At 43.8% G+C, this 21,077-nt stretch overlaps 1 protein-coding gene across 3 annotated transcripts in view; it reads right to left on the bottom strand.

Moving 5' to 3' along the window:
- Window positions 1-1,928: 1,928 nt before the first annotated feature.
- Window positions 1,929-21,077, bottom strand: part of TRIM67 (tripartite motif containing 67) — a 34,566-nt gene continuing 15,417 nt past the window's right edge. For all 3 annotated transcript variants that reach the window (XM_009471367.2, XM_087774975.1, XM_087774977.1), the window contains 5 exons: window positions 15,005-15,150; window positions 11,938-12,076; window positions 10,592-10,895; window positions 4,503-4,665; window positions 1,929-3,000 (listed from right to left, as the gene is read on the bottom strand). In XM_009471367.2, the coding sequence (XP_009469642.2) occupies window positions 2,935-3,000; window positions 4,503-4,665; window positions 10,592-10,895; window positions 11,938-12,076; window positions 15,005-15,150 (818 nt within the window). In that variant the 3' untranslated portion in view covers window positions 1,929-2,934. The remainder of the gene's footprint in view (window positions 3,001-4,502; window positions 4,666-10,591; window positions 10,896-11,937; window positions 12,077-15,004; window positions 15,151-21,077) is intronic.

Below are 21,077 nucleotides of genomic sequence, written 5' to 3'. Positions count from 1 at the left end.
CTATGGGCCGTGCCAAACCCAAGTCCTTGAATGTGTACACAACCAACACATAGAACCACTTTGTTTAGTTTTTGATCCAGGCTAAATTAGTCTTACTAATGCAGGTTACCTACTTCTAACTGTATTCCTTTTATTTTATTTGCATTTCTGCTAGGCTAAAAGGAGACTGTAATGGTAGCTAGTCTGTACCCTACTTTTATGAATTTTAGAATGTGTAGAGGATAACAAATGAGCTTCTCTATAGCTCTGAAGCATGTCCCTACCTACTGTCCGTATTTCCATTAGAAATTAGTAACCTGTATCACTCACTGTGTTCTCCCCAAGGTATAACACACCAGGAACCGACACCAAAGCAACTATGGAAACCAAAACCGAGTACTGCAAACACTTCTAAAACCCATTCAGAATCAATTTTAAACATCTGGCAATGGTTGAAGATTAGAAAGATGTAAATTCATTTGAGTTTCCTTCACAGAAGTTGGGAGTAAAGACAAAGGTTCAGTCCCAAAACAAACAACGCCCTTTTGTTTTTAATACAAGTGAAAGTGGAGTGCCTTCTGTATTAAAATTATCACGGGATGTTTCCCAATATAAAAAACTATGTGCAACTTATGTACAGTATTCCCATACACTGCTCTGACTGGCAATACTCAAAGCCAATGCTATGATTACAACTGTTAGGTTCGTAGAAGAGCACACTCAGGAGGAAATTCAGGGTCCGGTAGCGTTCTAGCTGAGGTAGGTTAAAGCAGACCCGCTAATTAGAAAATCCTGCATGAGTTCATATAGCATTAAACGAAACTGAAAATTGTAACACAGTTGGTCTCTGCTCTTCCTTAAGAAACCAAGATGACCGTAGCACAGTTATTCCAATGTCTACAAGTTTACTAATACAATCCATTTCAGACTTCAAAAAAAGTACCGTTGCTTTCCCAATCTATGTTATTTTTTCCCGTCGTTGGTTTTATTTCCTGTTTTGGTCTTGACATCGCTGAAGGTGCACTGCTGTTCTGCAAGAGAGGAGGGCTATAGGATGCTGGGTTGGTTACAGGCAGCATGATGGCAGACTGCTCTTCGTCTGTGCAATAGCCCGGGACTGTTTCGTTCTGGGCTGCCTCCCCCTCCCCACAACGGGTGCAAGGTGGGACAACCCCAGGGAGGATCCTGGCCGCTCTGCCGCAGGGAAGCCTCGCCATCGCTCAGCACTGCCTGAGTGATGTGCTCCAGCCAGAGACCAGAAGTGTCCCTGCAGCAGGACGCCTGGGGGCTGGCAGGCGGCCCGAAGGCAGGCCTGGGCTGTTTGTCCTGTGGCTGTCGTTCAATGCAAGGCAGTAAGCTGGATTTTGGTTAGAATAATTCGTTTTCAGGTTTAATAATTACATGTCTGATAACAATATGCATGTGCGTATACATATGCTTGGAGAGGAAAATTTGTATAAGCAGCAGGATTTAAAAAAAAGGAAATAGTACATCGATGGGATTTAAGAATATATGCTTTTCTTGTTTGATAGCACCACACTTATGCAGGATTAGAGTGAGAAAGTCCAAGATGTCATGGGCTCACGCAGTCTGCTGCATCTTGTCCTTACGCATTGCCGCCATACACACGCACACTTGCATGTGTTAACTGAGATCAGAGGAAGAGAAGCACACAGGCAAATCCATGTGTTTTCTGACAACAGCGCGCAGGTGACAGTGCCATGGCTGTGGGAAAATTTCCCTGTCAGTCAGACTCCAGTTGTCACGGGCAGCACCTGAAACGGCTGCTTGTTTTCATGGGAGATGCCAGACACGGGTAAGTCGTGCAAAAGATTTATGACCCAATCCAGAAAAATTTGTAGGGATGAATTTCACATTAACACTATGAATCTCTCTCGCTCAAGTGCTTCATTAGGATCAAGACATTAATTAGCTCGCACTAATCTAACAGAAAATTAAGGCTCCTGATCTCAAAGCTACATTGGAACTACAGCTGCCCAGGGCTTATCGGGATCAAGGCTGGAAAGCAGCATTTCTCTACATGGGATACTTTGCATGTGCTGTATTTAAATAGATCTCTTATCAATTAAATTCAAAGGGATCTCCCCCGCACTGTTTTTCAAGAGTTGTGCTGATAACCACAATCAGATCTTCTGTATGTGATAGTCTCCACAATCACACCTAAGTAACAAACACTAAAATGTATCAAGGATATTTTTCTCTCTACTTTTTGTATCTGAATTCTGCATGTATCATGGTGTTAGCTAAAATGAGCGCAACTATTACGTGGCAGTGTTTGGAAACCAATCTTACTCTCATTGAAGATAACGAGATAATTTCTGCCACTGAATTCTAGGGGAACGTTATCCCATAGCTTACTGCAATCTAGAGCCAGAAGAAACAATTAATGGTCATTTGAGCCCCTGAATGTAATGGACACCCAGGAATTCCTGAGCACACAGCCTCCCCTTCAGCTGTCAAAACATATGCTTTCTTGATTTACGGACTTCAGGTGGCAAGGGAATCCAGTTCACCTCCTGATAAATTGCTCCAACAGCCGTTGTCCCTCAGTCTTAGTCTTAACCATTTTTTCCAGCATCCCTAATATCTTTTAAGCACAAATCCAGCCATGAGAGAGAAAATACACTCATTTAACCTTTTGCTTTATAAATGTACGTGTGTGTGTGCACATGTGTGTACGTATGTATGCAATGCAGTGTAGATGTGTTCAAGTACCCATCTGCAATCGAGTGCCAGTTCAGTGGGTATGCTTGCTATGGCTGTTAAATTAAGAAAGGAGTGGGCTAGCTGTAACCAGCGGATTATTCGGTGAGCAACATGCTGTACAATGTTTTAAGTCAGGGAAGAGAATGCTTTTTTACTGACTTACTGAAAAGTGCCAAATCACACTGAGAAAGCTTACAGAATCCAGCACAGGGTCGGGCAGGAGCTTCATTAGTTGTTGGGCAACTTGGGCTGTTTTACACATTGTGGCACCTCCAGTCCCGTGTGCAGGGTCACCTGCGTAAAGAAGAAATAAGACGTAGATCCAAAACTGGGACATCCTCAGCAGAAAGCATTCGTGAAGGCCAAGAGCAAGTAAATGACAGGGGAAGGGCTGTGGGACTTCAGGTCCAGGTTTAAGTCATCAAGAATATTAATGGAGATGATATTGAGCCCCTGAAATAGACAAGTCTCCTTCCCCCTTCCCTCCTGAACACCGTGGGGTCTAGAAACCAGGTGTCCAAATCCAGCCACCAGTTGTAGGTCTCCAGCAGTGCTGCCTGCTAGATGCAAGGTGGATAGCATCTTTGTGTGCGGGACCCCAAGTACTTCAGGACAGGGATCACAGAGTGGAGCCCATGTACTAAATACAAGAAAATTTTTATCTTTTCTGTCCTGGCAGGACAGAGCACAGGACATTTTAGTGCTCTTTCTATAATCTGACATCTCTACAAGGTCAGGGTTCCCACACAGACGTACAAGAGCACCATTCAACAGCAAACACAAGCTTAGTCTCCGTTTCCCCCTGCCCCCTTGTCGGCCATGCTCTACCTTAACTCAGTTGTGGTAGAAGTGTAAGCCAGGTACTTAAATGGTGTAGACAGCTAAAACTGAAGTTAGGTTGTGAGTAAAAATCTGTGTTGTATACAGCAGTGAGGTGCCCAGGGAAGTGCCTGTGTCTTCCACATTGGTGCATCAAATACAATAAAGCTATGAAACCTTCTTCAAAGATTTGGATGCTACCAGTAACGAATGCTAAATGTTCATGTACTAATGAGGCCATGCGAGGTTTCTGTTTTCAAGTTGGGGTGTTTTAAATGATGAGTGTTCCACCCTGGATGCATTGGTCCTGCCTGACCTAAGCTGACCTCCTTCAGTCCTCAGGCTCCTGGGTGTTTCTATATATTCTCCCTTACACTACGTCCTGTTTCTAGGCATATGCAGTGGTCTTGAAGTAAAAATGCATTATATTTAAAGAAGGTTCCTCCACGAGGAGATCCTCTTGAGAACAGAGAGCCGTTTCCAAAGTTCAGAAAGAGCAGGAATGGTGCGCTGACTGGGTCTTCTCTGTTGCACTAATTCTCTGAAATGCGTTGTCTTTGCTCTCCTTATCACTGTGCTGCTCACATTTCTGTCTCTTGCCAATGTTAATAACCTCCAAACATAAGATCTAAGAGGAATTAGGATACTCATGGTTTTAAGTCAAACTGGCAGAGGAAGCCTTAGCACCACTGCTTTCCAAGTGGAGCATTGCAGCAAAGTAAGTGTAGGAATTAGTGTGTGCAGGTACTTTTACTTGTTTTTACAGCATTACTCCTCACATCTGTGAGGCAAGGCAGAAGGTCAAATGCAGTTTTCCAAAAAGTGTTAGTAGCCTAGGTGTCAGTCTGAGAAGGAAAGAGCCCCTGTCCATACTGACTACTTACAGATGATGTTATCAGCCCCAGCAGCAATGGCCGGTAGCATACACTCTCCTTTAGATGAGAAGGGTAAGTGGGACTGAACTGCAGAAGACTTACCTGGACGTTTCGATTGAGGCTCAATGCAGGCATGAAGACACCCTCGACGTTTTCAAACGCTGGAGGCCCTTGCTGCTGCCCGTTTATGTAAAAGGTCAGGTTGTGCTTGTTCAGATCCAGGAGAACACCGACAGTGGCACCTTTAGAAACTCCTCCTTCAGTCCTAAGGTACAAAGGGACCACTCTGTTGGTGAAGGCAGAGTGCTACACTACCACTGCTCTCTCTAGGAGAAGGCAGTCTTACTAAGCAAAGGCAGAGTGGAGCAGTACAGTGAAATGATTATTCCCGCGGCCTTTGGCAATGACTGATCCACGCCTTTATCTGAAGCATATGTACCACATTCATGGGAGCTTAATGGGGGATCCTAAAGAGAAATTAGGTCCATCTCTCCTCCAACTGCAACCTAAGAGCTGAAAATGGGGTCCAGAGCTAACAGGTCCCCTCGGCTGATGAAAGACAGGGAGTACTGAGGGTGCAGGACAGGAGTCCTGGAGACACAGCTCCTCAGAGCATCCCTGCTATAGTGAACTGATGCACAGCAGGGAATGAAAAAGCAGAAAGCTGGTGTCCTGGGCGTTCGTTTCTAATCATTACGCCTGCTAACAGCTTGAGACTCAGACTTCCAGTTCGAGTACTCACCTTGGCATCCTCTAAGAGGACCCAGCTGGACTGGGGAGCCAGCACAGGTACAACAGGCAGTGGTTTTGGGGAGGAAGGGAAAGCGGGGCTGGTTAGGGATAAGCGTAGCTCCCTGACTGACAAGGTGCTCAGTTATAGGACTGGAAGCTGTTTCAAATGTGCAGGCATGGTTATTAATACCAGTGATAATTGGTTGTGTCAGGAGCAGCTGCTGAGAGCTACTGTGGTACCAGAGCTTGCCAGGACAGACTCAGCCAGCCATTACACGCTTGAGCGATTTGACATTAATGCACTTTGATTTGGGGGTTAGTCAAACCCAGTATTACTTTAAAGAGCACTGAGCAAAAAAATCTACTAGATACGCAGATTGGCCACAGGCACTGCTACTCTGCTAATATCATGGGGGCTCTGCGATGGATTTACAGCCTGACACAATTTGTTCAGGGTAAATCAGATTTCAAATAATTTGCAGTAGGAAAGGAAGCAGCTGTCTTCTGTCCCACGCACTCCTCTCAGGCACACAACATTCACAAGATTAATGCAATTTTAACATAAAATTTATCACAATAGGTAGGCAAAACATCAAAAAAAGGGGGGGTGGGGGGAGGGATCAAAATATGAGTAGGAAAAATATAGCGCAGGGTAAGAAATTTTCATCTTGTCCACTAGGTGTCATAAACTGGTTTCCTTTAAACTAAATGTGACCCATAGCATTTCCCCTGAAGAAAAAGGGAGTTTTATCTGTGGCATAATAGTAAAGAATACTATTCAACTTCTCCATTTAAAGCTCTTCAAACAATAGTAGTATAGCTGAGAATCACAAATTGGCTCTGAGATGTGTTAGATTTCAAACTTTACTGTTCTCAGGTTCCTTTTATTTGCTTTCTGGTCCTATAAGCATTAATAGGTTTCCCTTTGAGCTCTTCTCCAAAACCATAAAGTAAATTATTTTCCAACAAAAGTTAAGATGCTTACCTACCCTCAGTATCTCAGTATCCAGACTGTTTTTATTAAAAGCACTCAATCATAAAACTCATGATGAGATTGTGGGAAACAGCAGTACTATGGTCTAGAGCTATTTACAAATAGATTACATTATTTTTTTTCTCCGTTTAGGAGCAGTTTTGATTGTAGGGCACCACGCTTTATATCCTGCAGTGTTTTAAAACAGATTTTATGACATCCTTTTCAATGACATTGATTCTCTCAGGGAAACAGAAACAGCAACTTTGCCTTTTTGAGATTATTATGCTCTTTCCTATATGATAAGCTAATTTGCTTCTTGTGGGCTAATTAGCTGCATGCTGCATAGTGACACTGAGTGTCTCCTCTGCAGCCCCCGGGGACAGCCCCACTGAAGAGGAGATAGATGCTGGCTCCAGAGCCCATCCGAGGCGAGTGCAGGACCCAGCTGGGGCCCCTCCAGGAGCCGCAGGGGCAGAGCAGAGGGGTGGGGACCCTTTCCCTTCCTTGCTGCCCCAAGTCTTGCAGGAATTCAGCAGGTAGATGGCCCATTCCTCAGCTGCCACCTCCCCACAGTGAGCAACCAGCTCTGGCAGGATGAGGCCAGGGCAAAGGCAAGCAGGGGCACTTTGCCGAGCTGCTACCAGGGAGGCTGGACTTTCTCTGAGGCTGAACAGCTGCTCTTCCCGAGCATCCCGTGATTTCCTTGGGAACAGTACTTTGAGGACTCCAGGGCCTTTTGGGCTACTGTCATGGTCACTTCCTTTAGGAGGAGAGGTGGGAGAGTCCAAGTTCCGTGAGCAAACTTACGCAAGGCGTTTCCTCACTCTTCTGTACATCATTTAGACAGTATTACAGGATCATTTTATTAATAAATGCCTTAGTTGCAATAAAAGAAGCCAGGTAGCTCAAGAGACTCAAACTGACGTTGCTCTCTCCTGGTACGCTTCTGTGGCAGCATGTAAAAAAGCTGCTGCTTTACTGTAATGCGTTTTTTAAACTACTTAATGGCAGTTATACCATAGGCCCCCAGTAATCTGCAGGCCAGGTAAAAGGAAAATAACAAACCGTTTGTTACAATACTTCTTCAATAAATACTTAGCATTCATTCAATGATAATCCAGTTTTGAAGATATGCACCACTCTTTCATTATTTCAAGTAAATCTCACTTCTCACACCTCTTTTCTCACAGTCCTGCACATTTTTATTTCTGTGTGCAATAATAAGTCCTGAGTGTGGAAGTGCTGTGCAGAAGCCTGGAAGGTCGGAGTGCAGATAGGGGAATTTGGCTACCTTAAAAAATGCCATTGCCTGTGGCAGTGGAGGCTGCTATTCCAAGACACTTTCAGCAGCAGCTTGCACAATGTGCAGAGTAGGACTGCATGGACTGGCTTGAGGAATTAAGAGCAGTAGTATCACTATTATTGAAAAATAAAGCTTAACAATTTATGAATACTTTAATAAACTGAAGAATTACTTTAATTCTCTGTTAACAGTATTTTAATCATGGGCTCTACAGTAATTTAACAACTTTACCATGTCTATTGTCAAGGACAGTATTCTTCAGTCAATTATAACATTTTTCTGTGATGAAAACCTGGTCTTGAGATCTCTGAAGTCAGTGAAGAGACTCTCCCGATCGCAGGGGGCTTTAAGACTACACTCCAAATTCTCTAGATTTTGACTTCCCACTGTCTTTCAGTATCAAACATTGCAGTGCGATTTCCATCTCTTTCTTTACATAGCCACGCAGTGTCTAGAGTAGCGTTTATAGCACCAGGTACTCCTGCTCTTGGGAACTTTGCCAAGGAAGAGATCTATTGCAATGAATGCCAGTGCCTCTTAGCAATGGGCATACATCATCTCTGGTGTGAACTGATTATTTCCAGGAATGAGGCTGAAAGGTACCTCACAAAGCTACATCCCTGCCCTAAAGTGTTTTCTTAACCAGTTTGCTCAAGCTATTCTCAAAGGTTCCCTCTGTTCTTGATAGCATTAGAGTCTTCTGTGCATGCCTCTTCTTCTAGCATTACAGAAGTCATGCTAGTGTTTAAGGATGCTGGCAGGTTCAATTTTGCACGCTGTGAGTGAAAGGAACAGGAAAGTACACTAAACGTGACAGGTCCCATGAATAGGTCTTTCAAGGTCCACCTCAGCTTATCCTTGAAGCTAGTCATTTATTTATTGCCCTAATTCATTCTCATGAAGATTAGGAAGCATGAAATGATTACTAAGATGTAACCTCCATCACAGTAACATCCGTGAGGCTAAAAGCTGACAATAAATTTCCTTTGGACTGTGATACTGTGCTCTCATGCACTTGTCTCCAGTGGGGAAAAACAACTAGGCAGCAATAACTGTTTCCACAAGACTGTTACAGCTAATGAGTTAAAAAACTGACCTACTTGGCTGTCACGGTTAAAAATATAATGCCTAGACCTAATTTCATTGAAGTGCATGTGATTTCATAAGAGTACATGCCCTTTACGAGCATACTTCACTTGAACAGATATGCCATGGGTCTATCCATGCCTTGGATGTGCCTGCAAAGTCTTTGTGTTTTATCTAGCAAAAACTGGGAAACTATCATCAACAGAAAGCACTTTGTTCTCCTGTTTAAGCAGAATGATTGGAAATCCAAAGTGTTTCCATTGTTTGTGCTTCCCGGAGAAAAAGCTTTTGCTTAGCTCGTGCGTTGCTTGCCAGGAGGAGCATGCCGAGGACCAAATCCATAAAATAGGTTTCTGGGACAGTAGTACACAGAATGGTTGCCAGCTTTTTTCCAGAAAACATAAGCTGTTCCACAGAGCATTAAAATTAATACAGCTTAACATTACTTCCGCCCTAAATCGAATCAAGATGTTAAAGGGACAGAGAACCTTTTGATATATTTGCTATACTGATGTTATTGTACTCTGTATTGTCTTAGGACAAGATCCAAGGTCTTTGGAGCCATGGAAAATATTCCAATTGACTTCAAATAGTTTTTGATCCAGCCACAGGTTCTTCCACCTGTCTGTAATGAACTGCAAAATCAAACTGTGCTTCAAACAAAAATTCCCAGCAATTGCAGTATACTTACTTAAAATACAAGAATGCTTTAGAGCATAAATGACTATTCAACAGGAGACATTACAACCAGCTTTAGCATACAGTGCATGTTGGCATGAACTTACGTCTTTAAGGAAATAATACCTCCATTTCAGCATTTTAAAAATCACTGCAAGCCTTTCTTTTAACCATTTGGTATAACAGAAAAAACACCTGAGCTAGTAAGTGTGGAAGACCTGCTGGGACAGTCAGTAGAAAACTAAATCAAAATTGATTCCCGCTCTGCCACAGATGTGCTACGTGTCCTTGATTGGTCACTTTATTTGTACATCAATCTCCCATCGTGATAGAGTAGGTATACAAATACACCATTTTCCAAAACAAGCAAGGGACTTAGGATCCTGAATCACACCCTTCAGAGGAGATCTTCTCTTGGGTCTCAGTTCCCCTAGTACGCAGCTGACCTTCAGCTAGGGCTGACCCTCTCCTGGGACACGGAGAGAGAGCAGCACAGTTCTGCTCTGGTGATACCCCAGGGAGCTTCAGGCGAAGTTGACCCTGTCTCCCCTACACAGTCCAGCATCACGTCAAGGAAACACAGCCAGCACTAGGCAGCGGTAACTCCCATGAGCACCAAAAGCCGTGCAACCATGTCAGCACAACGCTGGATCTATGTTGATACATGGTGTCTCTGTGTGATCCGTCCCTGGAGGTAGCTTCTGTTAGAACACGTCTCCCCACAGCTCTGCTGTGTAGAGCACACAGAGCCTCCGAGAGGTGGGAGAAAGAAGGGTTTGGTAACCATGGCTCAGGGGCATTCTGAAATCCTCCTCTGTCTAAGCTGGTTGTACTAGTTGAGACATTTTTCAAAGCTCTTCAGTACAACAGCTCAGTTGGACAGAAGCTGTCACTTAGCCCTCACTGCCAAACAGTTCCTTGTGTCCAGATCACCCTAAGTGTGACCTACAGCATTACCTTTAATCAGCTTTCAGGACTGGCGATAAACACCTGCATTTTGGACAGGCAATCACCAGCGCTTTGCTGAATTATTGTGTAGCCCTGCAGCCAAGATTCCTCCTAAGGAAGACAATCAACCGCCTTTCTCTGTGCTCCTCCAGCAATGAGAGAGAAATCCTGCATCCCAGTGCGCTGTGCTCCTGTCTGCTGACACTGTGGGTGGGACGTGCAATAACCAGCTTAAATCACAGCAGAGGGCATTTAGGCTAGATCTCGGGAAAAAACTGCTAACAGTGAGGATAACAAACACCAACACAGATTGCTAAGGTGCAATTGCTGTCACTAGTGATTTTTAAGAAGGAATAAAATAACTACGTTTAGCAGGGAGATGGACTAGATGGCTTGCTGAGACCCCTTCCTCCGATGCAAAGCAGAAAAAACGATCAGTAATGAGAAAAGCATGCAAGTGGCACTTACCGATTGGTGTGAGAATTGCAATGCATGAACCAGCTGCGGTTGTTGTCAACATACATGGCCCATGCCTTGTCGTCCTTGCCTAGCATCATGTCCTTGACGACGTTAATCCTGGCAATACCGAAGGCTGGATCCGGATGGTTGTCATACCGGTCCACATGCAGTTCCCAGTAATGCACGCCCTTGGAGAAGGCTGCTGTGCCAAGAACAACCCGGTCATCGTAGCTGTTGCAGGTGGCAGTCTGGTTGTCATTAGACAGCACTATGTCTCTGTGAGCTGAGGAGGGGTCGAAGGTGAACCACGCCACTGTGCAAGGGGAAAAGGAAAGGCAGGATTATGGCAGAATGGGCTGTGTTCAAGTGTCATCTGCTTTACTTCAATTAGGAGAATGAGATTCTGCCTTCCTAAAGACCCCACTGCACTTTCAGGTAATAAAGACCATCTTTCCTCGTTACTGTAGGCAGCTACACAAGATTGCTTAGAGCCGGTACCCTGCTGGTTTGCAGCTCAGAAGTGCTTTATATTATCAGTGCTTGTTCCTCTGAATGTAAACGGCTAAGGGCAGTGACTTTCTGTTCTCACACAGTAACAAGGAAGTCATTGAGGAGACAAAGGCTTCTCCACAATATGGAAACTGCTCACATATAGGTGAATTGGTTCAGGATTGCCTTTAATGGAAATGGAGTTCCACTGTGTCTGTGCTGGTTAGAACCGACTTCACTAGTTTTTGAAAGGTGGGAGAAAAAAGAAAAAACAGCAAAAGCTCTTAAAGTATAAATTTTTTATACTGGCCTATTTTGGCAACACAGCATAAAAGTGGAAGTGATAATAGCATGCACTTCTTGATTCATTACGATATCATTAATGAAGATGAACTTCTTGTAATGCCCATATGGATGTCAAGCGTAATTACAGAGGAACAAGCATGAATTCCCATCTCTGTATTATCAAACCTTGCTGTGAAATTGAAGCAGTAGTTAAGAAAAAGGCAAATTCCAAAGATACATGGAGAAGTGGAGACAGAGTGGCACACAAATATCCCATGTGTTGCATAACTGCTTCTGTATGCTAAAGCAAATAAAAAGCTTAGTTAGACCCCAGACTTCTACAGCCAAATAAAATTGCATGATTTGAAACCTGAAGTGTTACTGATAATGGAAAATCACCAAAAGTACTAGGAGGAGAGCTCAGTCCCTGTGCACACTGAGTTCCTGGCCTCTCCGCTCAGAAGATCCACAATCTCCCTGCCAGTAAGTGCCGAAGATATTAGTGGGTATAAGGGGATGCAAGTGTCCTGCCACTGAGACCTGCAGCTTTTCACTTAGAAACTGGCAAAAACCCAACTCACCATCCGACGTCTGTAAAATAACTGTCTTGCTGTAAGGACCAACTCCCGATGAGTTGAAAGCTTTGACCCTTGCATTATAGGTACTGTTGAAATGAAGGCCATCGATGGTGCAGAGAGTCTCCTTGCCAACATACACTTCCTAAACATTCCCAAAAAAAACAGGGAGCAAGAGAAAGAAGAACATAGTTTAACTGTTTCTCTGTGCCTTGTGGTCACATATTAAGACTTCTAAATATAAGCCACAAGTGAACAGCTTCTCATTGCTTCCCAGGATGTAGAAGTTATGCTGTTATAACACGGACAGCCACAGCAGTGGAGACATCAAGGATGGCTAGCAGTGGAGACACTAACGTGAAGATGAAGCTGGAAGGGTACAGCAATAAAGGGCATCAAAGAAAGATCTTAATTTTTATCCTCTTTTCCTAAACATCTACTCCAAAATACTATTTTGGATAGTAGTCCCAGTGTCTGACTCACTGCAGTCATTCTTATATTTATGTAGGACCAAAAAAGGGGGTGTGGAAGAATAAAAAAATCAAGTGAGCACAGTTTTATTCTGTTGGAAAGGTTGCCTCACACCTGTGTTAAAATATAATTTTGAAACCTGCAAACAGAGCCTGAAGAAACTGATCTCCTGAAGGTTAGGCTCACATGCATCACATGATGAAACAGCAACTAGACAACAGAGACATCATAAAAGTCTGCAAAGATTTATCAAACAGCAAGCACTTGTGTAATGTGAAATATTTCAGGAGGAACATCTAGGCAGACGAATGAAGATGATCAGTCAGATCATACGGAAGAACTGAAAGAAGCCTAGAAACCTCATGTTTGTTGGAAAACTGAACAGAAATGGACAGAAAAGGAAAAAATCCTGTCTTGGCAGTGGGTTGAAAGCCACAATTCCTTTCCACTTCCAATTTCTCAGATTCTGTGAAATCCACAGATTTATGGTAGCAAAGGCCCTAAAGAGCTTAAGGCTGTGACTAAACAGACCACTCAGGCCCGAGCTCAGTTAAAACACTTAAGTATATGCCTAAGAGTAGTCCTGTTGATTAAGGCTCTTTGATATGAACCTAAAGTGAATTACGTATGTGATGAACAAGAAAGGGATTACTTTTAAGTTCACAGCGGGCCATGTGTTTGTCCACTTTGCTACCACGGTGGCTGCTACAAATAACAAAATCTCTCGGGTCCTGAGTTAGCTGATGATCTTCCATGGAGAGAAATAAGAGTTTTAATGGAATAGCTTAATTTATCTCCATGTTATAGCATATGCTGTCTGTGCAAAAAGTTGTATTTGTAGGACAACTCTGACATTTTCTAATCCATTTCATATTTTTACCACTGTTCACTGCTTGTGTTTATTCAGACTGATGCTCTCTGCTACGACAGGAGACAAAAACTGTTCTTTAAATCCACCCATTGAATACTGATAAAGTGTAGTGTCATTGCTTTCAGATATATAATCCTTCATGAAAAGGGTCAGCAAACTCTTACTGAAATGGCATTGCTGAGAAGGCTGCAGTTTATCTTTCAATGGGAAAAACTGCGGGTGTTTCTACCACAGCAAGCGAAGTGTTCCCCTGAGAAACTGTCACCTTTTTAAGAACTGAGACGGTTTTCTATCTTTTTCAATCCAAAATCTTGACATGGCACCACTGGCAGTCCTAAAACCTTTGCCAGTTACAAACCCCCACACACACAAATGGGCTTGGATACGCACCAGCCTGAAATCTTGTTTATTGAGAAGTATTTATTTAGATGTGAATAGCACTTGAAAAGGTTTATCCAAGAGACTGGAATTCCTAACACCTTGTTCCTAACTCTTCATTCATCACGCACTGATAACACTCTTACCTACTAATATTAACTATACCGGCAGCTCCCAGCAGCTGTTCACCTTTTCACACTTCCAGTAGTGGAGATCAGCCTCTTCAAACGCATGTGAAATGATACTCGGACCAAACAACTGAGGAGACCTTCCAGAAACAAAGTGCCTTCTTCAAAATGCCCTACCAATATCGCTGCCTCTTCTAATGAGGGGCATCCAAATCAGGTACCTTTGCTGGCTATGGATGTAGCGGTTTGGCACAGGGAGGCAGTTCCTTAGGTGGACCCATGCCAGGCCATTTTCAGCTTGAGAAACCTTTAGGTTTCCAGTGAGAAGCCAGTTTGCAGCTCCCGAAGAAATGCCATCACATGTTTTTGGCAAAATTTCCCATTTGTGAAGAGAGCAGCTGTACTCCACAATGATCTCCAGATGGATGCTTTCAAGGCACTTGCCTCTAGGGAATGCACTGGGCCAGTCTAGTCCTGGAGCAACAGGAGCATGAAGCCTGCCTGAGGAGGAAGGGCCACAGCTTCCAGCAGGACATGGCTTGCAGAAAGCTGATTGAATTATTTCTGCCGTTTGTTTATTGGGATGTGGCAAGAAGGGATGGGAGCCTGTCAGCACCCTGCACCTGCAGCCAGGAGCAAGCAGTTGTGGCATCACCCTGAGGGTCTGGAAGGACAGCACTCGGGATGCCTTCCCATGCTTACCAACTGCACCGCAGCATGCCTGCGGAAAGCTTCCACCAGCCTGGTCTCATCCACTCCCACAGAAAAGACTTAGAAACCCTATATTTTTATGCAGGATCCCATGTTTACTCAGAAAACCAGGAAAAACTGAGTTGCATTTCTGGCCCAAGAATCTCAGCTGTTGAAACACGGTGCTATGGACAGACGAGAGTAGGGACTTCAAAGAAACCTCTGTTTTGTGGAATGAACCACTTTCAGCTCCTGTAGGCTAGTATGGGATTTTCTGCTCTGATACACTCCAGGGGGACCTCAAGGCCCTCTTTGCCAAAGCCCTGAGAATAACCTCAACAAAACTTCCTACCCAAGCTGGGGGTCCTTCTAATAAGCAGCACCTGCACTGCTTTCTACATCCACACGATGGAAGCAGGGATGTTCTGACAACCTGTGTCTTCCCTCTCCCATGTCTGTCGGGCAGACACAAATACATATCCTGAGGAAACTCACATACAAAGAAACACAAATAAATGCTGAATGAAATTCTCACTCGGAATTGTCCACCATCTCCATCATCAAGTTCCAAGATATAACCCTCCACCGGGTTGTGGCTCAAAGGTGGCATCCTCCAGGCCAATGTCACGCTGTTGTTTCTGGTGCAACACTTCTCCAGCTGCAGCAATGGGACAGGTGGCACTGTAACAGGAACTGGGCACAGATTAGTGTAACTCTGCCCTACCCCATCAGTCTGTGCTGCGAGCAGTACGGCGACCGCCCACCTCCCTCCCTGCGCAGCGGAGTCAATATTCACTAGGAAGAGGGTCCGTTCCCTTCCTTGAAACAAAAGGCAGTAAAAATGATATAACGAAATGTCATTACTCGGTTAGACAAATCATTTGGCTGAAATATGTAAACAGAAACATATCTGGATATGCTTTTGGTTCCTCATAAGAACTACAGTCTGGCGACCTCACGTCTGGTTTCCTTCCCAGGGGTCCTTCCCGTCCTGGGCCATGGGGCGGCATGGGAGACACAGTGCTGCCAGGAATCCCAGCTCATTAACAAGGAATTGGGTTATTAACCAGCAGAGCAGCTACTCCTCCCAGCATGGCAGTGAGATAGAGCCTGAACTCCACCCACAGCAGGATAACAGTTCTTCACAACAGGGTTTGTTTTTTTTTTTTTAAATCTGATCTAGCACACCCATACACACACACAGTTTTTCATCAAAACCACCTTGGATATGTTATCGTTATGGCAGCCATATTAAAAGAAACTGTTCAAGAAAATTGTTCCATTTGCCAATTTTATCTAAATCCCTTGGTTCAGGTAGCAAAAGGAACTTCTGCACCACAGGAGACTGCTTGTGGCTCTCTCCTCTCAGAAATTACAGATGTGACGTTATCTACCAACATGGCTGTTTAGTGACTCACTCAGGAGAAACACCAAGAGACTGTTGACCAGACCAGCATCTTAAAAATAAAAATAAACAGAGTAAAACATTCAGCCATGCCTTTGTGGGAAAGAGGCCTCCACCACACTTTCTCTGCTAAACACAACTCAACTCTCATCGTTCAGTCTTCACTGGAAATTATAAAGTGAAAATTCGGTCTTCTGGAGAGATCTGGTATGTATCTTACGCACTGTTGAAGTTGCACAGGTTAAGTGGGAGGTAAGTGATGCATAGACCCTGCCTGGTCTTCTGCCCGAGGCTGAATTTCACCGTTCAGGATCATTTCTGCAGAGCTCGACCGTGTCTTACAAGGAGCTGAGTGCTCTGAGCATTCATTGACTTAGCTCTTAACAATGTCAGTTTGCTCTTCTTTTATCTACTCTGCTTTCAGCCTCTAGTTTATTTTCTTCCCTCTGTCTGCGGGAGAGCTAAGCCCTTGAGCTGTTCCTTTCGTCTTATTTTACCTCTCCGGATAAAAGATGACTGTTCACGTTTTGTGTACCAAGCAGTCTGTGGGAAAATGCACGCTACTGTGTGACGGGGCTAAGGCTTCACCCCCTACTTTGGAAGTGACACGAAAGTCAACATCACACTGGTGATAAACAGTGCAGAAGCTACCGTGGCCTTCCGCTGGCATTATCCATCACCACAGTGAACGCGGATGGTTGGTAGCCCAGAAGAATGACGGTGGTCTGAAACAAAAGAGCTTTATAAATTAGCTCTTGAAGGTTTTTCTGTGAAAAGAGAAAAAAAAAATCCTTATTCCTATTCCTTGATATTTAAGGATTCAGAGGGTGTCATAAATAAAAACCTGCTTGTTTTTTCACATGGAAAGTTCAGGCTTTTCTCTAGGAGACACTGTGTCTGAAGAAGTAACATAAATGTGACATTACAAGAGTCAAAAACCTGAAAACAAGCAATTCAGAGGTAATGGGATTTTTTAAGTGAGCCATTTTAAGTTTAGGGTTTTGTCTGTGTTTGTTATCCTGTGTATTTCCAGTGATTGATGAGCCTGGGAGAAGATAGGGCTGTACCAGCCATCCACACTCCTGCCACTTCAGCTGACCGGTTAACCCTCTCGGGAGGCATTTACTGGGCTCTCCCCACTTCTGAGACTCCCTCTGGCAAAACTGGATGAAAACCTAATTCCTGAAGTTTATAAAGTGCCCCCTCACCTCTGAAAAAAACACTAACCTCTCCAACCCCCTGCAAAAATCTCCTAGGAACACTGATGGGAGGCTTTCAGGGACTGTTCACGTAATGCACAACACTGAAAAAAAAGAGCAGAATTTTTTGGGGAGGGTAAGCGTTTTACGAGTCCCTTTAAATTACGGAAACAGGAATGCTGTCTAGGATTAGAATATGTTTTCATATGGTAAAGTGTTGTTGCTCCCACTTCCCAGGGGCAATGTGAATTTTGGCCCTATGTGTGAGAGTCACACATACTGTGGGGAAGTGCCTGGGCTTCTTTACCGTGTCACTGGACATTTAAATTTTTGTGAGTAATCCTTACCAGCCTCCTACTCCCTTTGGGCCAGCCTGTGGCCTGAACTGCACAACCTACAATAACTGAAGGAGAAGTAAGAAGCTCCCACCAAGCAGCTGTGCAGCTTTGCTGGATGATGCTCGCTGCGCCTGCCTTCCTGCCTCCTCCCCTGGACACAGATGGGCAGAGACATGCCTTGATCTCAGATCCCCTCTGGGAGAAGAAAAGATGAGCACTTGTAAAAGTCATAGGAAGGTGCGAAGCGAGTTGAATAATCAGGACCCTGGGATATACTTCATAGTGAAGAGCAATGGGACAGGACCAAGAAAAGAAAAATATAGGCTAAGTGTCAGAAAAAAAAAGAATACTCAGACATTAAATTACAGTGCTGTCCCACTTCTTGTTCAACTTAAAGTCCTCTAGAGAGTTTTTGAAGGAAAAGATTAAAAATATAAAGGGAGAAATGATACTGCATTGGCACAGCAAGACCCATTAATGAGGCTGAATGATGCCCTGCTATTTCAGAAGTGCTTCATGCAGGTCACACTTAGCTAAAAAATGTGATACTGATATCTCATGTCAACTCAGCAGTTTCAAAAACACATTGCTCAATGTATCTGCCAGCTGATCTCCTCTCAGGGTAGAGTAGGGCTGCTCTAAGACGTTGTCTGTTATTTGTCCTCTGGACAAGAAAGTTGTGCAATGATGCCCTCCACCTTCCCAGATTAATTTTTAAAGGACTAAATGCAGTGAAAGAAGGGGACCCTCAGAAACATGAAAACTTTGACCTCCTCCGAAACTGCACTACAGCCCTGTAATAGCCTGAGTCACTGCTGTAGCAAGTGCCCTAAAAACAGTGTTATCAAGAGAGAAGGAAAGACCACAGGCAAAGACCTGGGTCCATGACACAGAGCAGACAGAACCAGGGATAAAGCCCACGATGAAACAGTTAATCTTTCATTTTCAGGGCTGTGCAGCTCACGGCTGGAGAAGCAGAGAAGATTTGCGGCAGGAGATGTGTCTGGGGAATCTTCATGGACTGGTTTGCAGAAGAGGGAAGGGTCACTCCTGACAAGGAGCAGGGGCATATGAGTGAGTGTTCAGAGGTGGTACAGGAAAGTAGAGAGTCGCTATATTTTTTCCTATTTTCTACCTAGTCTCCATTTTACAACAAACCAAGATTGCATGACAGTTCCAGCTGTTTGAACAAAGCAAACCTGGAACACATATTTGCCTATTCCCATAGCTTGAACTGAGGAAATGTGATGTACACATTGAGCCAGTCATCAAAGAGGACAGGAATTTTGTGCCGAGGCACTCAGAAAAAGCAATAGAGAGAAGAAAACAGGGACAGAGGAAAGGGAGCTGGGAAAGCTCAAAATGCCAGCAATTACTAGAGCTGCACGTGTGTCTCAGCAGGTCAGCTACTCTGGGGAGCATGGGACTCTTGCCAAAGGGCTATCAGTGAGACCCTTTGGTCAACATGACTGTGTAAGCTTTACTTCTGCACCTATCACATTTCTGCACATTTAATTTGTTACCAAATTGCTTTTTCTTTCTGTAAAAAGAAAAAACTCCCCCTGATCTTTATTTATTGAGATTAGCTTTAGATATGGGCTTACACAGAGTCCACCAGTAAGGTACATGAACAAGTCATCAAAGCAAATGTAATGTGATTTGTTCTCATTTTCATTCTTCTTTGTCGAACACAGTGAATCAATGTTTACTTACAAGCATGCTTTCACTCTAAATGACCCTTGCAAGCTCACTGAGGTTGAATGAGGCCAGAGTTTGAAAAAAAAAATACAGAAGTTCAGTCATGCACTAAACATCGATAACAATAGTACAGACCTTACACTGCAAAGCTTTTGGAACAAAACAACTTGCAGTTGGAAAAGCCACGCTGGCCCTGTTCTCCTAGGTTTCCGCAAAACTCCCTTTCCAGATTGTCTCTGATGTTCTTAATGCATCTGCTCTCGTCAGATCAACCAGTATAGTGACTTAATAACACTCCCCTCAACACCAACATTTGGCAAAGATTGATGACTTGTTGGTGTGCTGGGGGGTAGGTAGGATTGAAGAAAGAGGACCAGATGTGAGGAGAAACATAGATTTTTCTTTGCAAAATTGGAGGCTCAGAAATTTACACATCCTGATGGTGATAAATAGCAAAACATCACCCTGCAACACCAGCTTCTCCTCACAGTCAGCAACGTGATGTTCCCAGTGAGTCTGGGTGCTCACTGCTGAAATGTTGAGTTGCTTACTCTGCGGTACCTGTATTTCTAGATGCAACACCACTCTGCATGAGAAGATAATGCAGAACTGGTTGAGGTGATGAAGGTAAATTTGAGAAAAAAAATGTCAAAGTGTCAGACTGAGCAGTTCAAATGCAAATAGATTTGCAGTCATAAACTGAAAAATATAAATACACCCCTATATACTAAACAATCCTCAATACCTATGAACATTGGCTTGGGACCAGTCAGCGGCTTGTACTGCTTGGGCACACAGAGGTGTGAGGAGGAAAAATGCCGTCCCTTATGACGGAACGGTGGCCAGGATAAATGCCATTTCCACCATCCTTTGCATGGCGTGCACATGGTCACACCAGTTGTGCTGACCAACCTGATGGGACATGCAGCAGGTACTCCCTAGTCAAGGCCAAAACAGCTCAAGGAAAAGCCCCTCCTGAGGTCTAACTGTTAAGATGCCCTGGGGAGCAAAGCCCAAGGGTGTTTGTAAGCTCTGTGCAGGATTGGGCAGAAGTAGTCCTGTCCTCTTCTCTGCTCCTCACACCGTGTCTAGCTCAGTACCAGAGCTTCATTGCTATCATATACTAAATGAGAGCATCAGCAGACAGCACTATCTTTCATAAAGCTCCAGTGAATCTGGCTCAATTAAAGTCTCTAAGTCTTCAAGCTTAAAGCCAGATGAATGTCCAAAAGCCAAATACCTAAGCTGCTCTCACTTCAGGTGACCTGTGGTTAATTAACAATCTAAGTGGACAGTTTAACTAGTTTTTTTCTATGTTTTGGAAGGAGAGTGGCAGAAGATTAGCATTAAATATACTGAACCATAAGTATGGCCAGCATTAAATATGAACTGATTTAAACAGACAAGTGCAGACAGCATTCGGAGAAGTTTTATCAGTGATACCCTTTCTCTCTTGACTCCTTCCTGGCTGTTAACATTTCAAAGGAGTGGTTCACAGGTGTTTTTTGAGTAACTTTAATGCAGCCCATTTATGCCAAGATGCAAACCATTCTTGGTGAGCAGACTTTGGCCTTTAAATGTTTATCCTTGTTTCTCCACATATTTATCTGCCAAATTATCCACCCTAATTACTTCATCTTGGGTCTCTTAGGTTCAGAATTAGGCCCAGAGAGGACAGATAAATTGAACAGAAATCTTTATGCTTGCTTGGAGTCAAAAAAAAAAAGCACACCCGGCATCACGACACTATTATCCTTAACTCATTCACTGACTTCTGGCAGCCTCTACCCTGTCACCCACATGTATAATTAAGGCTTGAATCACCACTGAGGGAAGCTAATGGCATCATTCCCAGGGACCACAATGGCCTTCAAATCTAGCCGGTCTATGGATCTGTCTAATTCTGATGCAGTTCTCATCCTGCTCCATATAAACCAAGCTCATTACAAGCACAGGATGTTAATATTT

The sequence above is a fragment of the Nipponia nippon genome, unplaced genomic scaffold, assembly GCF_047370975.1.
Source record: "Nipponia nippon isolate SJK-2023a ecotype South Korea unplaced genomic scaffold, ASM4737097v1 scaffold_4, whole genome shotgun sequence".
NCBI classification, from domain to species: Eukaryota; Metazoa; Chordata; class Aves; order Pelecaniformes; family Threskiornithidae; genus Nipponia; species Nipponia nippon.
Note: the sequence above shows the minus strand (reverse complement) of the source record. Positions and strands in the feature narration are given on the sequence as shown.